The sequence below is a fragment of the Vombatus ursinus genome, unplaced genomic scaffold (assembly GCF_900497805.2).
Source record: "Vombatus ursinus unplaced genomic scaffold, bare-nosed wombat genome assembly UNPS02010193.1, whole genome shotgun sequence".
In the NCBI taxonomy this organism is placed as follows: Eukaryota; Metazoa; Chordata; class Mammalia; order Diprotodontia; family Vombatidae; genus Vombatus; species Vombatus ursinus.
In genome coordinates, this window is record NW_020949971.1 from 2702678 (window position 1) to 2718537 (window position 15860).

At 53.9% G+C, this 15860-nt stretch overlaps 1 protein-coding gene across 1 annotated transcript in view; it reads right to left on the bottom strand.

The window, feature by feature from the left end:
• Nucleotides 1-15035, bottom strand: part of ASAH1 (N-acylsphingosine amidohydrolase 1) — a 30365-nt gene extending 15330 nt beyond the window's left edge. Inside the window, exons 1-2 of the mRNA XM_027853707.1 lie at nucleotides 14934-15035; nucleotides 3202-3248 (exon numbers count right to left, since the gene is read on the bottom strand). Of these exons, the coding sequence (XP_027709508.1) occupies nucleotides 3202-3248; nucleotides 14934-15020 (134 nt within the window). The 5' untranslated portion in view covers nucleotides 15021-15035. The remainder of the gene's footprint in view (nucleotides 1-3201; nucleotides 3249-14933) is intronic.
• Between the last annotated feature and the right edge of the window lie 825 nt (nucleotides 15036-15860).

A 15860-nucleotide genomic window follows, 5' to 3' on the forward strand; every position in this document is an offset into this window, starting at 1 on the left:
TTTCCTTTTATAATTTCCTGAAATATGATGTTAAGGCTCTTGTTTTGATCCTGGCTTTCAGGTAGTCCAAAAATTCTTAAATTATTTGTCTTCAATCTATTTTCCAGGTCAGTTGTTTCTTCTAGGGAATATTTCACATTTACCCCCCCTATTTTTTCAGTCTTTGACTTTGTTATTGTTTCTTAATGTCTCATGAAGTCATTGGCTTCCATTTGACCTATTCTAATTTTTAAGGGCTTATTTTCTTCAGTATTTTTTGGTACCTCTTTTATCATTTGGCAAACTCTGATTTTTAAGAAATTATTTTCTTTAGTATTTGTCCCTTTTACCAAGCTGTTCTCTTTTCATAATTTTTAACATAGTTTTCTTTTCCCAATTTTTCATCTTGTTCTTATTTTCCTCATGTTCTTAGTTGATATTTACAATGATTTCCCCTCTTTATCTCTTTATTCAGCTCTTCTAGGAATTCTTGCTGGGTATGTCTCCAATCTGCATTTTTCTTTGAGGCTTTGCCCGTAGATGGTTTCAAGTTATTGTCTTCTGAGTCTGTGTCTTGAAGTTTCCCCAGAGTAGCTCTTCACGACTGGGTTCTTTGTCTGCTCACTCTTCCAGCCTGCTTATTGACTTTGCGTTTTGTGAGTATTGGGCTCTGCTCACATCTGGGGGATGTCTGGCCTGAGCTGTTGCCGCTTTGTGGCACAGTCTAGGGGCCTATAACTTTTTGTTGCTTCTAATGTGCCGTGATCCAGGGAGAGGTCTGGTCACTGCCCTCCTGGTCTGTGCTCAGCTCTTTCCCCGGGGGTAAGGCCCCTGCTCTCTTGCAACTGCAATTGCCCTTGTCTTCCCTAGAACAGGGTAATGAGACAGAGCAGCCAAATGGACCCTCACCTCATTCCCAGAGCTAGTACAGGAGGCTTTTAACTGTCAGTTTGGAAAGACTGTGTGGTGGCTGGAGAAAAACCTGTCAAGGTTAGAGAAGACAGAAAAAAACAAAACCCCACCAAGGAATGAGAGAGAGGCCTTCTTTCCAGATAGAACTGCTCTAACTAAGCTTAATTTGCTAAAGAGGACAAAGAGAATTCCTCCAGGACTTTGCTTGTCGTCCTGAATGAAGAAGGTTGTGCAGAACCATTCTGAGGCGTGAAGACGCCATAACAGAATCACCAGAGGGGACTCTGGCTGCGGTCATCTCACGGCCAAAATATCGTCCACACCTGCTGTTTTATCATTGATTTCACTGTTAACAAGTCATATAGTCACTTATTTTAATACATCTGGTCATATTAATAATAATAATTTGATGAAATGGAGTGAGAGCTCTGACGAACTGATTAACAAGAAAGAGGCTGCAGCTTCAGTAACTGATGAGCCCTGGCTCAGCCTTAAGTTCAGGGAATGTGGCGTTAAGCCGCACCATACGGGGAGGCCGGCGACCCACGTAACTTTGTGACGTGTGGGGACCGTCCCTGTCACGCAGGACTGGCTCCTAAGAGACCGCCCATCCCCCGAGCTCTTCTCTACCCCCTCCCTTGGCAATCTCGTTCATTCCCCGAGCTTCACCTCATTGGAGGGAACGGGGTTCCCTGCCTGCCCAGGTCGGCCCCCTCCCTCGGCGCCTCGCCCGTCTACGGGGTGTCCCCACCTGGATGTTCCGCGCTGAGCTGGTCTCTCAGGCACCTTCCGGAGCCTACATTCTCGTGTCTTAAACCGAGCTCTCCCCGAGCCCTGCTCCTGCATCCTGCTGTCACCGTCCCCATCTGTGGCCTCTCTGTTCACAGGGCTTCCACATTTAGAAGCCAGGCACGGCCTCTGCCTCTGCCCTTGCCCTCCCTCTGCTCCCTGCCCTTCTCAGATCGAATTTGTTTTGGCAAAGGGCTGCTGCCTTGGCCTAGGATGTCTGTCTGTCTGCCCCTTCCTCTCAGCTTCCGAAGCGGCATCCTCGGGCAGGCAGATGCGGCAGGAGAAGATCGCTCCTCCGCTCTGCCCGCCCCAGTCACTCACTAAGTGCCTACTCGGTGCCAGGCGCTGAGCTCAGTGCCTCCATCCCATCCTTCACACTGTTAATAGAAAACTTGTCCCGTGTACTGGCCTGGTCATAGCCATCCCCTGATCAGAGAGCCCATCAGTTTTTGACCATTTAGAGAACGTTGAAGCCCAAGACGGAGGGGGTCCTGGGGAAGCTGGCCCACACAAGGGGACAGGGGAACGAGGTGACCATAAGCTGGCTGCTGCCCGCTCACCGGGCCATCCCGTATTAGCCTGGGACTTGCTGCTCACCATCGAAAGCCCTCCTCCTCCAGGAATCCCCCCCGATTCCCCTCAGCTCTCACACCTCGCTCTTCTGAGGCCTCCCCTGCCCTGATCGTGTGCTAGAGGGCCACCTCTTTGGCAAGCCCCACCAGGGCCTGGTACGGGACCCTCCGCAAGGTGACTGACCCCCTCTGCATGGCAGCCTGTCCAGGAGGTGATGGCGATTTCTCTGCAGGGCGTGAAGGCTGATTCCAGCCCACTCCCACTGGGGCAGGGTCTGCCAGCGGCTACAGCCAGGGTTTCCTGTGACCTGAGAGTATGCCAAGAGGGATGCAGAGATGAAGGGAAGGGATGGCGCCTTGTTGCTCGCAATCCACAAGCCTGGGCCCAGGTGGGCAATGAGGCTCCTGTGTGAGACACCAGGGAGGGAGGCCTGGCCCTCCCCTGCCACCCCACTGCTGAATGCACAGACCCCCCAATGGCCCTCTTCTGCTCTGGCTGGGGCTCCCCTCACTGCCTGCAGGCCCCATGCCCTGGCCAGGCCCGGAAATGAGCATCGGGTGGGTTTTTCCAATTCCTGCCGTCACCATCAGGCATTGTGCTCTGGCTCTTGTTCTAGAATGGACGGAAGGGTGCTCGCTCTCAAGTGTGGATGGGGAAATAGGCCTTCCTTGCTAACACCGTTTCCTTTCCCTGAGATATCTGGGGCATGGATCAGTGACAGGACCCCAAGATTCACAGGATCAGGTATTTGGAGCCTGACCTCGGAGACCCCGGAGCCCATTCCCCTCATTTTACAGAGGAGGGACTTAGGGCAAAGAGCGGTTCACAGCTCAAAATGTGAGGCAGCCTGGGAAGCCCGGCCCTCCTGACTGCAAGGCCCATTCCCGACTCCCTCTGCCACGAGAGGGGAAATCACACAAAGACCAAAGACAGCGCTGCTTTACTCACGTGGGCCCAGAAGGAGGGTAGGTGGATTTTCTGCAATCCTCTGTCCACTGTCAAAAAAGAAAACATTGTTTCAGAACAGACCTCCCATCGGCTCCCTGAACAGATGGCCAGAATGTAAGCCCTTCCCTCCTACCAAGATCCGCCTGGACAAGTACAGCTGGGTGGTGTAGCGGTTAGAATGAGAGGCCAAAGTCAGGAAGAGCTGAGTTTAGCCCTCTGACCCTGGGCAAGTCACTGACCTGGCCTGCTTCAGGTTCCTTATATGCAAAAGGGGGATAATAATATCTCCTAGGGCTGTTATGAGGTTCAAGTGAGATAGCGTATATAAGGCACTATTTGGACGATTACTCTTTTTTTAAATTTCAGCTAGGTGGTGCAGTGGATAGAGCACCAGGTCCGGAGTCAGGATGGCTCATCAAATCTGGCGTCAGACATTTTCTGGCTGTGTGACCCTGGGCAAGTCACTCAAGCCTGTGTGCCTCAGTTTCCTCATCTGTCAAATGAGCTGAAGAAGGACACGGCATACCCCTCCAGTATCTCTGCCAAGACAACCTCTCATGGGGTCATGAAGAGTTGGACACAACTGAAAAACGTGATTTCAAAGATACTAAAGTGACTATCAGTGAAACACAAGATGTCAGAACATCCCCCGCCCACCTTCCCCAGCTAGGCTGAGCCAACCAGGAAACAAAAACATAAGGACCAGCTCCAGGAAGAAAAGCCAGCAGTCAAACAAACAAACAAACAAACAGAACTAACAACATTCGCCACAGTTTGGTTTCTTAGAGGGACTGTTGTTGGACCTGTATTTATTGGCATAGGGAACTCCCCTCCCTCTGGGGAGCCAGAGTCACAGCCCAAGGGGTCAGAGGTGAGGCCTGGAGACAGCTCTTCCCGGCCTGGGCTGCAGTCTCCGGTCCAGAAGACAGCTCATTCCCTACCATTCCCTGCTGGCCCCGCCCGGCCCCACCCGTTTTCCTTTACTAGGCAGTACACAAGGATCAAGTGCTCCAAGTGCTTTTCATCTTTCTAACAGGACTGCCTTGGACAGCCAGTCCTCTCCCACCTCCCCAGTTTTAGTGGGTTATGGTGGCTGAGGGACCAGGAGCTGGGTTCAGATCTCGATTCCTAGACTAGAGTCCCTCTTAGACCTCTTCCGGCCGAGAATTCTCGGGTTCTATAAGCTGGGTGAGAAAGCTCCTTCTGCTCTGCCACAGCCCCCACAATCACTCCAGCAGATGTTTATCTCAAGGTTGGCAGCGTGATTTACATGCCCTCCAGATGATGACCCTGTGAACTACTAAGGACTCCAAGCAGGGTCAGCCCCATTTACAGATGAGGAAACTGAGGCTGGGTCTCAAGTCTAGTACTTTTCTCCTTCAGTGGGATTCAAACCCACCAGGTCCCTTCTAACTCAGGATACTCAGAATGTGACCCACAGAGAGGCTGCCAACAAGGGGAATCTCAGAAGACGCTGGGATTCTTGGGGATTCTTGACTGGACTGGCCCACATTCTGCCCCGGATGTTTTAGAGGACAGAGTCCTGGGCTGTGTTCTAGGAGGTGGTCCCAGAGAAGGAGCGAGGAAGGAAATGCTTCTTGGCACAGCCACCAGCCCCGGACCAAACAGGAAATCTATCCGTTTCCTAGTGCCCCTCCTCCGCACTCCTTCCCACCATCCACGTTAAGTGGTACTGCAATGGCAGAGAACCAGGCCTGGACTCAGAAGACTCCTCCTCCTCATGGGTTCAAATCTGGCCTCAGACACTTAGAGCTCCGAGCTCCCAGGAAGGACTGGCTGACTGCCCGCTCCCTTCTCCCCCCATGTGGGAAGTCTGGTGACTGGCCCCCCCTCTAAACCACTGGCTCTTAGCTCCTCCATTCCGGGGCCATTCATTCCTCTCCTGTTTCAGCCATCTACCCCGGGCCCAACCTCATCCCCAGAGCGCTCCCTAAGACTTGGGCTGAGATGCACCTCCTGACCTTGGGTCGGGGTGCCCCACCTTCCACCTTCCACCCTCCCCCCTTACAGGCACAGAGGGAGGGGCCGCTGATTCAAGCTAATAATTATCAAATGCCTACGCTACGGAGGGCGGCAGGAGGCTGGCTGGGTTTCCACAATGATTTTTATCTCGGCCCAAGCGCTTTACCCAGGCTGGGATCTCCAAAATGCCCAATGCGCTTGCGGGACCCCCAGAGACCCGGCCTGCCAGAGGGGGAAGTGCTACTGATGGGGAGAGGCCCGGGGTGGAGGGCCAGATCTGGCCAGAGTTCTGGCTAGGGGAGAGGTCAGAGCCCAGCAGAGCCGGAAGCGGAGGCATGAAACAGGGGCAATTACAAGTTCCTGAGGGGCAGCGGGTGGTGCAAGGATACAGGCTGGCCTGGAGTCTGGAAGCCTCACCCGGCCTCAGGCACCTCCTAGCTGTGTGACCCTGGCCGGGTCACTTCGCCCCGCTGCCTCAGTTTCCTCATCTGTCACATGCGCTCCAGTGTCTTTGCCGAGACAACTCCAAATGGGGTCACGGAGAGTCAGACACGACAGAAGAATGACTGAACAACACATTCCTCATCTCCTTTTCTTTTGGCAGGCGGAGGGGTGGGAGATATAAATCACAGGACGCTTAGCGACCGCACACATTTACGCGTCACTGCGTACAAAGCGTTCCTTCCCTAAAACCATGCAAGGAAGTACTGCCAATACTTTGGTCCCATTTTATAGGTGAGGTCCCATGTGACTGGTCCGCGAGGTGAGGCTCTCTTGCCACGGTCAGCCCCGCAACAGCCTCAGGGACTCACAGGCACCCAAACTTTGGGACTACATGACTCAGTCTCCCCAGGGCCCTGCCTTCCCTGCTTCACTCTGCAAGGCTGAGCCTGTGACCCCGGGGGTTACAGACGGAAGGGCCCTTTGAGGTCCCCTCTCATTATCCAAAGGAGAGCCCCATCACCTTGCCCAAGGTCACACGGAAAGTGTCAGAAGCTAGATTAGAACCCAGGTCCTAGAGTCCAAGCTCAGCACCTAGACCCTGGCTCATCGTGCCCCCTCCAATGGACATGGCATGGCAAAGGCCACTCTGCAGTGACCAGAAAGCGCACCTGCCACTGGGCACTGGCATTCTGCTCCCCTGGATTGGCCAGGATGGAATTTTCTTCCCAAACTATCTCTGGAGGGTTTTTAGCAAAATTGGAGTGGAAGGTAGAGACCACCTGACACCTCCTTCACCGGCTGCCTGGAACACTCCGGGGCTCCCCTTCCTTCCCCCTCTAAGGCTTAACCTCCTTTTTCTACAGCTGTCAACAGACGCTAAGCGCCAGGCAGGAGGCCGGGGCATTGCCTTGATGACTGTCAGCGCAGGGCACAGGACAAGCCACAGACACTAATATTCGGTGCATTCCTGTGAGTTCTATGCGCCAGAGAGGCCCACAGCTCCAAGGAACACGTCACCGTGGGACAATCCGAGCTGCCCTTGTGAGGTAGTGAGCTCCCCGTGGCTACAAGTCTTCAAGCGGAGTCTGGGGGGCTGGGGAAGTGGCAGAAGGGATCCCTAAAGTTGGGCCAGATGTCTTCTGGGGTCTCCTGCAATTCTGTGCTCCGATTTACCCTTTATTATTATTATTATTTTTGTGTGTGAAGCAATTGGGGTTAAGTGACTTGCCCAGAGACACACAGCTAGTGAGTATTATGTGTTTGAGGCCCAATCTGAACTCAGGTCCTCCTGTCTCCAGGGCTGGTGCTCTATCCGCTGTGCCACCCAGCTGTCCCCGACTTACCCTTTAAAAGAGAGTGAGAATTACAAAACACTTTTCACACCAATAAAGTCAGATCTAAATAACTGGAAAAACATCAGTTGCTCATGGGTAGGCCGAGCTAATATAATAAAAATGACAATTCTACCTAAGTTAATTCACTTATTCAGTGCCACACCAATCAAACTACCAAAAAATTATTTTATAGAGTTAGAAAAAATAATAATGAGATTCATTTGGAATAATAAAAGGTCCAGAATATCAAGGGAACTAATGAAAAGAAATGCAGGGGAAGGTGGCCTAACCATTCCAGATCTTAAATTGTATTATAAAGCAGCAATCACCAAAACTGCTTAGTACTGGCTAAGAAACAGAGTGGTGGATCAGTGGAATAGGGTAAGTATGCAAGACACAGTAGTCAATGACTATAGTAATCTATTATTTGATAAACCCAAAGATCTCAGCTTCTGGGATAAGAACCTACTCTTTGAAAAAAAATTGCTGGGAAAACTGGAAGAGTATGGCAGAAACTAGGCATAGACCAAAATCTCACACCATATATCAAAATAAAGTCAAAATGGGTACACGATTTAGATATAAAGGCTGATACTATAAGCAAAATGGGAGAGCAAGGAATAGTTTACCTATCAGATCTATGGAGAACAGAAGAATTCATGACCAAACAGGAGATAGAGAACATTAAGAAAAGCAAAACGGGTAACTTTGATTACGTTAAATTGAAAAGTTTTTGCACAAACAAAACCAATGCAACCAAGATTAGAAGGAAGGTAGAAAATTGGGAATTTTTACAACCACTGTCTCTGATAAGGGCCTCATTTCTAAAATATATAGAGAATTAAGTCAAATTTATAAGAATCCAAGTCATTCCCCAATTGATAAATGGTCAAAGGATATGAACAGGCAGTTCTCCGATGAAGAAGTTAAAGCCATCTATAGTCATATGAAAAAATGCTCTAAATCACTATTGATTAGAGAAGTGCAAATCAAAATGACTCTGAGGCACCACATCACACCTATCAGATTGGCCAACATGACAAAACAGGACAATAAACGTTGGAGAAGATGTGGGAAAATTGGAACACTAATGCATTGTTGGTAGAGCTGTGAAATGATACAACCATTTTGGAGAGCAATTTGGAACTATGCCCAAAGGGCTATAAAAATGTGCATACCCTTTGACCCAGCAATAGCACTTCTAGGGCTGTATCCCAAACAGATCACACAAATGGGAAAAGGACCCACATGTACAAAAATATTCATAGCAGCTCTTTTTGTGGTGGCAAAGAACTAGAAACTGAGAGGATGTCCATCAATTGGGGAATGGCTGAACAAGTTTTGGTATATGAATGTAATCGAATACCAGTGTGCTATAAGAAATGATGAGCAGGCAGACTTCAGAAAAACCTGGAAAGACTCGTATGGACTGATGCTGAGTGAAGTGAGCAGAACCAGGAGAACGTTGTACACAGTGACAGCCACGGTGTGTGATGACTAGCATTGATAGACTTAGCCCTTCTCAGCAATGCAAGGATCTAAGACATCTCCAAAGGCCTCATGATGGAAAATGCTGTTCACGTCCAGAGAAAGAACTATGGAGTCTGAATGCAGATCGAAGCATATTATTTGCTATTTTTTCTTCTGTTTTGTTTCCTCTTTCTATTGGTTCTAATTCTTCCTTACAACATCACTAATGTGAAAATATGTTTAATAGGAATGTAAATGTATAGCCTATATCAGATTGCGCACTGTCTTGGGGAGGGTGGTGGGGAGGGAGGGGGAGAAAAATTTCAAACTCAAGTGATTGTTGATAAATCAAAATAAATTAATAAAAAAATTGTAAAAAAAAGAGAGAGAGAGAGAGAGAGAGAGAGTGAGTGAGGAATACAATAGAGAAAGGAAAGACTGAGGACTGGAGAGAGTAAAGGTGTGGAGGTGGGAAGCTCCAGGGCTTAGCCCAAAGGCCAGAGGTTCAGCTGCAATGCCTCTGGGTTCAAAGACTTTGAGGTTCCAAAGGAGTCTTTCAACTGCACTTGAACTTGAATGTCAGCCAGTTACCAAACACTCCAGCAAGGCCCCAGGGCTGAGAGGCCTCTTCAGAGCTTACACCGGGAAAAAGCTGTGCCCCCGACTTCACCTCACCCAGGGGCCTGACACAGGAGGGGAAGCTGGGAGGCCAGCCAGGAGCAGGCCAACACGAGCTGGAGGAGGGCCCAGCCACCGGCCACCATGGCCTCGGACTGTGGCTGGAGGTCAGGAGGTCAATGTATCCAGCACCAGTCACAGCCAGGTAGTGCGAGGAGGCAGACTGAAGGGGAGAGAAACACAGGGTAGAGCCCTGGCAGAAGGCTCCACTGAGGCAAAGCAGTAGGAGGGAGTTCAGGAGAGAGAGCCTGGGCCTGGGGGGCAAAGAGATCTGAGTTCAAATCCTGCCTCAGAAAAGCCCAGCCGTGTGAATGTGCAAGTCACCTATCCTCAGCCTGCCTCAGTTTCCTCATCTGCAAGATGAGGGTGGCTGGAATGAGCACAGCTGTGAGAAGGGAATGAGATAACATCTGTAAGTGTCTGCAGACCTTAAGTCACCCTAGAAACAGAAGCAGACTACTACTACTGGCAGATGGACCACCTCGACAGGAGGAGGGAAGGACATGACACGGCGCTGCAGAAACCACCGACAAACTGGGTTAGGAAGGCTCTCCAGGGTACCAAGGGGGGCCTCTGTTTCTACGGACGGCAGCGGCCTGCTCTGCCAACCACAGGACAGCCAATAAGCCATCTGTGCGCCGCCGGCCTTGAGGGGAACAGGAAGTGGTCGGGAGAAGAAGCACTGTGCTGGGCCGAAGGAGAAGTGAGGGTGCGCGTGGCGGGGGCGAGCAGCTGACCCCTCCTGTGACTCCAGTACGGAAGGAGAGGCCAGACCCTCCACGTGTGTGTGGGCAGACGTCTGAGGCTTAAAAGACCAGGAAGGAAGCCCCGAGGCGGAGGTGGCGGCCCCAGGAATGAAGTCTGGGGACTGTCTTGGAGCCTGGACAAGGTGAGGGACCCCGTGTGGAGACGGCTGACCCGAGGGCCGTCTTCCAAGGACAACGAGCTTGGGACGCGGCTAATGGGATTGCTCAGTTGTGTCGACCCTTTGTGCCCCCATTTGGGGTTTTCTTTGTAGAGATACTGGAGCGGTTGGCCATTTCCTTCTCCAGCTCATTTGACAGATGAGGAAACTGAGGCAAACAGGGTGCAGTCACTTGCCCAAGGTCACATGCTAGGAAGTGTCTGACGCCACATTTGAACTCAGGAAGATGAGTCTTTCTGACTCCAGGCCCGGCACTCTATCCATATGGCACCACTTAGCTGCCCAAGCTAACGGTGAGTGGATCCCAAAAATAACTTGGGGAGCCATCCAGCCGGCCCCAAAGGGTTCTAGCCACTGGGGCCAGATGAACTGCACCCTCAAGTGGAAAAAACAGGCAGTCGCAGTCTGAACCACAGTCCGTGATTCTTGAAACCTTGGAGAAGGGCCCGAGGTGCCAAGAACCAAACTTCATTTTCAACAAAGAGAATACAGTCTGGAAATCAGAGAGAAATCAGTGTGCTTAATTTCGGGGGGCAAAACCCCAGTGCACACGAGGGAAGCAGTCATCACCAACAACCAGCACGGCAGTTGGCCTTGTATTTCACCCAGTAACTGGACCAGTAGATCAGGGGAATTTTGTGGACCTAACAAGGGCCTTGGACTTCAGTCACTCATCTGACGATGACAGTCATGCCTTGCTTGGGGATAAAATAGGGAGGTGTGAGCGACTTAAAAGTCTAACTGAATCAGAGAGATGGATTTGGAAGTGATCGGAAGACTCAGAGTGGTCAATAAAAATTCCACCTGGAATTTTTCACCAGCGGTCTCTCGTGAAGCCCTTGACCTGAGACTGGCCAACGTTTTATCCAACAGCTTGAACAAAGGCATGGATGACGTGTTTATCACATTCGTAGATGGCATATAACCTGGAGGGAGAGCTAGGATACCAGATCTCAGGCCCAAGACCCGAGAGATGGCTCGACTGAGCAAGATGAAATTTAACAGGGATGTGGGTGTGATGTCACGCTCAGATCCCAAGGATCTACTTGACAAATACAAGATGGCAGAGCCATGGTGAGACAACAGTTCACATAAAAAACAACTGGAGTTTTAGAGGCATCTGCAAGTTGAGACGGCCAGCAAAAAAGCTCACACTGAGGAAGAGTGAACTCTCCAGCTGACCTTGGCCCTGCGGTACCCACATCTGGACTCCTGGGCTCAATTCTGGGAACCACACTTTAGGAAAGCCAGACAAGAGGGAATGTCAGAAGAGGCTGAGCCAGCACAGAGACCAGGGAACATGCCAGACGACGGCGAGGGATGGTTAGCTCGGAATAGAGAAAACCCGGAAGGAACAGCACGGTATCCGAGTATCCGAAAGGCGATGGTCATAGGGAAGAGAGAGTCAACTGGTCTGCTTGGTCCCAAAGGGTAGAGCAAGGAGCAGTGGAGAGAAGGTGATGGCTTGGGTGGGGGTGGCAGGAAGGCGTGAGCCCCCTCCTTGGAGGGCTCCAGGCTGCTCGGACTCTGGTTCGGGTGCAGGCGCCTTGGGAAGGCATCGTTCCCCACAAAGTCCCCCTCTTCACGAGCTACAGAGATGACCCTGGTTTTTCAAAGGCCATGGCAGAGGACATGCTCTGGAAGGATTCTCTGGGCTGGGAATGTATTTTGTGTTCAGGACACTTAACAAACACACCCAGCTAAAGATGTTTCCAGAAACCGGCTCCTGCTTTAGAGCCTAGACTGAGGACTGACAGGAGAGCGCACCTGAACTTTGCGGACCCCACGAGAAGCTTCCGCCCTCTCGGCGGCCCTGGGTGGCAGGCACCTGGGAACAGCTGTTGTCTCTTCTCGGGTCCAAATCGCCCTCAGCGCCTCCAAATGCTCTGTGCTCTGGCTGCCCCTCCTCTGGACAGGCTGTGGGCCTCTAAGTGTCCTTCCCCAGATGGGGCAGGCACCCAAGACCTAATGACCAGGGTACTCAGGAGGGGGAACATTATTCAGGTCAAGCCACCCTCAGCTCCTGAAGGAGGTCTTTTGGCCTCGATCACCCGGATTCTACTACCTCCTCTCCCCACCCATTACCTTGTATTTACTTATATATGAATATGTTTTTTCTAGTTAAAAAAGAAAAGAAAGGTAAGCCCTTTGAGGGCAGGGCCTGTTCATTTTGTCTGCGTATCTTAGGTGCCCAGCACAGACCCTGGCACATAGCTGGTGAGGGCCTGGGGGCTGTGGACTGGAGAGAAAGAGACCCAGGAATGAGATGTTAGAGATCTCATCAAAGCCCTGCCTACCAATCAATCAATCATCACTTTCAGAATGATGGGTCACTTTCTCCACTGAGGCCTTGGAGACCCATTAAATGATCTGGTGTTTCCTCTGCAGCTCGGCTCATCTGTAGAACATGTGTTTCCTCTGATGGGGACCTAGGCATGGGCCAGGCAGCCATGGTTCTAACCCAATTCTCTGACAATGACCTTGCCCACTAGGGTACAGAAACCACTGACAGAGTGCCAACCAGCAGAGAGCTAACCTGCCTCTGGTGCCGGCCTCAGTGCAGACCAGCCAGCCTACCACGATCCTGCCGGTCGGGCCCATACCATCCACCACATATCAAACCAAACGTCTAGAGGCCCCATAGGGGGTTTCCCTGCCTGTTCTCGAGAAGGACAGCTTGGCTCTTTCCCCCTAGGGCTGTCGCTAATAGCTCAGACGCTTCTTTATCAAAAACAAAAACCCAGAAGTTCCATGGATCCATGAGAGAGGAGCAGGCTGATGCCAAAGAGCTGGGCACTAGACCACCTAGTGCCACTTGTTCGTGGCAGCGTCTCGGTGAGGGGGTCTCTGTGTGTGCACTGACGACCAGAGCTGCGCCTGCAGACGGGGACCTGCAGGAGAGCTGCCCAGAGCCCCAGATCCAGGGGAGCCGGCCCTGCAGCCCTGCAGAGAGGACTCTGCCCAGCTCATTCCACTCTGCCCTAGTCCTGCACCTTCACTCCTCTGCAGAACCTCCCGGACTTGTTTACAAAGGAGTGTCACCAAGGGGCCCTCGGTGTCCCTATGGTATAACCAGCCTGGGCTGTCATCCTCCCAGCAAGGGCAATCAGGAAACGTGGCCTGGGTTCTGAGAGCTCCTGGCTGTGTGGCAGAGAAAGAGCACTCTGGCCCCATCCTCCTCTTGTCCAAAGGAGATTAAAGGAGAGTGCCCGGGCGTGGCTGTCCTGTGTCCTGTGCGCCCCTCTGCCACCAGGGTGCTGACAGGGCTGGTACGGCCCTCCCCCTAACTTCTAGAGGCAGCCCTGGAGATGGGGTGGCCATCAGGTCTCTATCTCCCCATGCCACCTGTGTGTGTGTCTGTGTGTGTGTGTGTTTGTGTCCGAACACATCCACACCAAATACCCACACACGAGTTCCTCTCTCCTTTGGGTCTCTGAGCCCAGTCCAGTACCTGGCACCAGCCGCATTAAATAAAAGCTTGCTGATTGGTTGCCAGGCGGGGTTAGGAAGGTGCAAGGTCCAGGTGACTCTGAGGTTGGGAACAAGAAGGGGGGTGTCTCCGACAGACGCAGGGAGGTTAGGAAGAGCTGAGGGCTTGGGGGGAGAGGTGGTGATGTCTACTTTGGACATGCTGAGCTTGAGACACTCTCAGGACTTCCAGGGGAGAATGTCCAGGGGGTGATCGGTGCCGGTCAGCAATAAGATAGAAGAGAAGCATATTCCAAATACCAGCATGTCTTCCCCCCTCCCCAGGCAAGACCAGGATGGCGAGGAGTGCATCCCTGGGGTGGTAGAGGCCCTTAAAGGACGGCCCCAGCACTCCATGATGGGCAGGACGAGCATCCCAGAGGGCCAGGAGGCCATGCTGGGTCATGTCCTAAGCCACTATGCTCCCATTACACACACACACACACACACACACACACACACACAGGGTCATCTGGTCCAACCCCCTCATTCTACAAAGGAGGAAACCGAGGTCCAGAGAAGTGACTTGCCCCAAGTCAAAAAGGCTTGAAGTGGGGAGGCAGGATTTGACCCGGGCTTCCAAGGCCGCACCTAAGGCCTTCCAACTATAAACTCAGTGTTCTTTCTACCATACGGGTGTCCCCAAAACCTCAGCCTTCACCCACCTGATTCCCATCAGTTTTTAAAAGGTCTTTCTCCCCGGGGGTGCATCAGACCCCTCCTCCCGCAGGGGCTTACCCTTTCCTCGCAGCCCCAGGAGGTCTGCCCCTGCTCCGAACCCTGACTTAAATGCACAAAATAGAATACACAGGAGCACAAAGGAAACAGCTGGGCCCTCGGGGTAAGATCTCCGGGTCTGGACTCCTTCCAAGCCCACATCTGCCCCTGTCCCTGCGAAGGCGGAGGGCCCGGCCAGGACCACGGACAGCTCTGGAGCCCCCCCTCCCCCCGCGGGGTCTAGCATCCGAGCTCTTCCTGCCCTAGCCCGGCTCCGGGTCGGCTCTCCGGCGCTGTCCTGACCGACCAGTCCAGTCACCCAGCCCAAACGGCCAATGGGCTCAGGAGAGGAATTCTCGCCGGGCGTGGGTGCGGCCTGGCACCACTGCCCGGGCTACGGGGAGGTGGAGCACCGGGGGGTGCACCCCTGGGGGAGCTGTCCTGCCGGTCAGCCGGGTCCGGTGGGGCGCACCAGTGGCCGCTGCCCGCGCAGCCCAGGCAAGCTGGGGAGGGAGACCCGAGCCCTGCTGCCGGCCTCAGTGGTCATCGCTGCCCACCTCGAGCGCAGCAGCGGTGGGGGCAGGAGGCGACCCCCAAGGAGCCCGGAGCCCCTGGCCGCCTCCCCGGGAGTGGCGACCCCCTGTGGGCCTCAGTCTGCCCGCCCGCAGCACGGGCGCAGGTGAGTCCCCTCCCCCCCGCGGCGCGTGCCTCACCGGGGGCGCTCGCTGGGCCAGCACGCAGGCCATGGCCACGGCCGCCGCCGCCAGGAGGGCGCAGGGGAAGCGCTCCGGGAACCGCATGACTGCGTCGCCGCCGGCCCTTCCGCTCTTGCGCCTGCCGCTCCCGGGCCTGCCCGCCTGCCCCACGCGCCCCGGGGTCTGCACCTTACGGCGGGCCCTCCCCGCAGCCAGGCCCCGCCCCGGACCGCACCACCCCAGAATGGTTCGGGGGAGCCCCGCAGCGATGCCCGCGAGCGAGCGGCCGCCCCTGCCCGTGCGGCCGTCCAACGTCCAACCCGCCTCCCCCGCCGCTGCCGCGACTATGGTACGGCCCGGGCCGCAGGCCGGGCGGGGGGCGGGGCCCAGAAGGAATGCCGCAAAACCATTGGCCCAGCCAGGCTGGGCCCCGCCCACCGAAGGAGGGAGGGAGGGAGGGAGGGAGGGAGGGAGCTAGAGAAGAGAAACTGACCCGGGCCAGGCCCGAGGCGCCCAATGCCCCGCCCCCGCTCGGCCCGCTGCGGCCCTGGGTTCAGATGCTGCCCGAGTAGGGCTCCAGACCTGGTCCTCGTGTCCGTGCAAAGACTCAGAGTAAAGGAGCATCTAACGGGAGGGGCCGGGGGGAAGACCAGCTGGGGCCAGAGGCAGCCGGACGCATCCCTCCTTCTCGTGTACATCCCTGCTGGAGAGGGTCCGGGGACAGCCTCGGGGCGCCCCGGCACCGCCCGGGAGCCTCCTGGGCAGCTCCAGGCGCACCACGGACGCTTCCACTTTCCTCGCCGGGAGTACCCCGCACCGATGAAGCCACAGGCCCCGAAACAAAGCTTACACCCGCTGCGCACGGGGCATACCAGCTAAAGACCCCACTGTGTGCTGCAGGTCTGGGAGTGCTGAGCCCGGACACCATGGAGGGAGGGAGGGAGG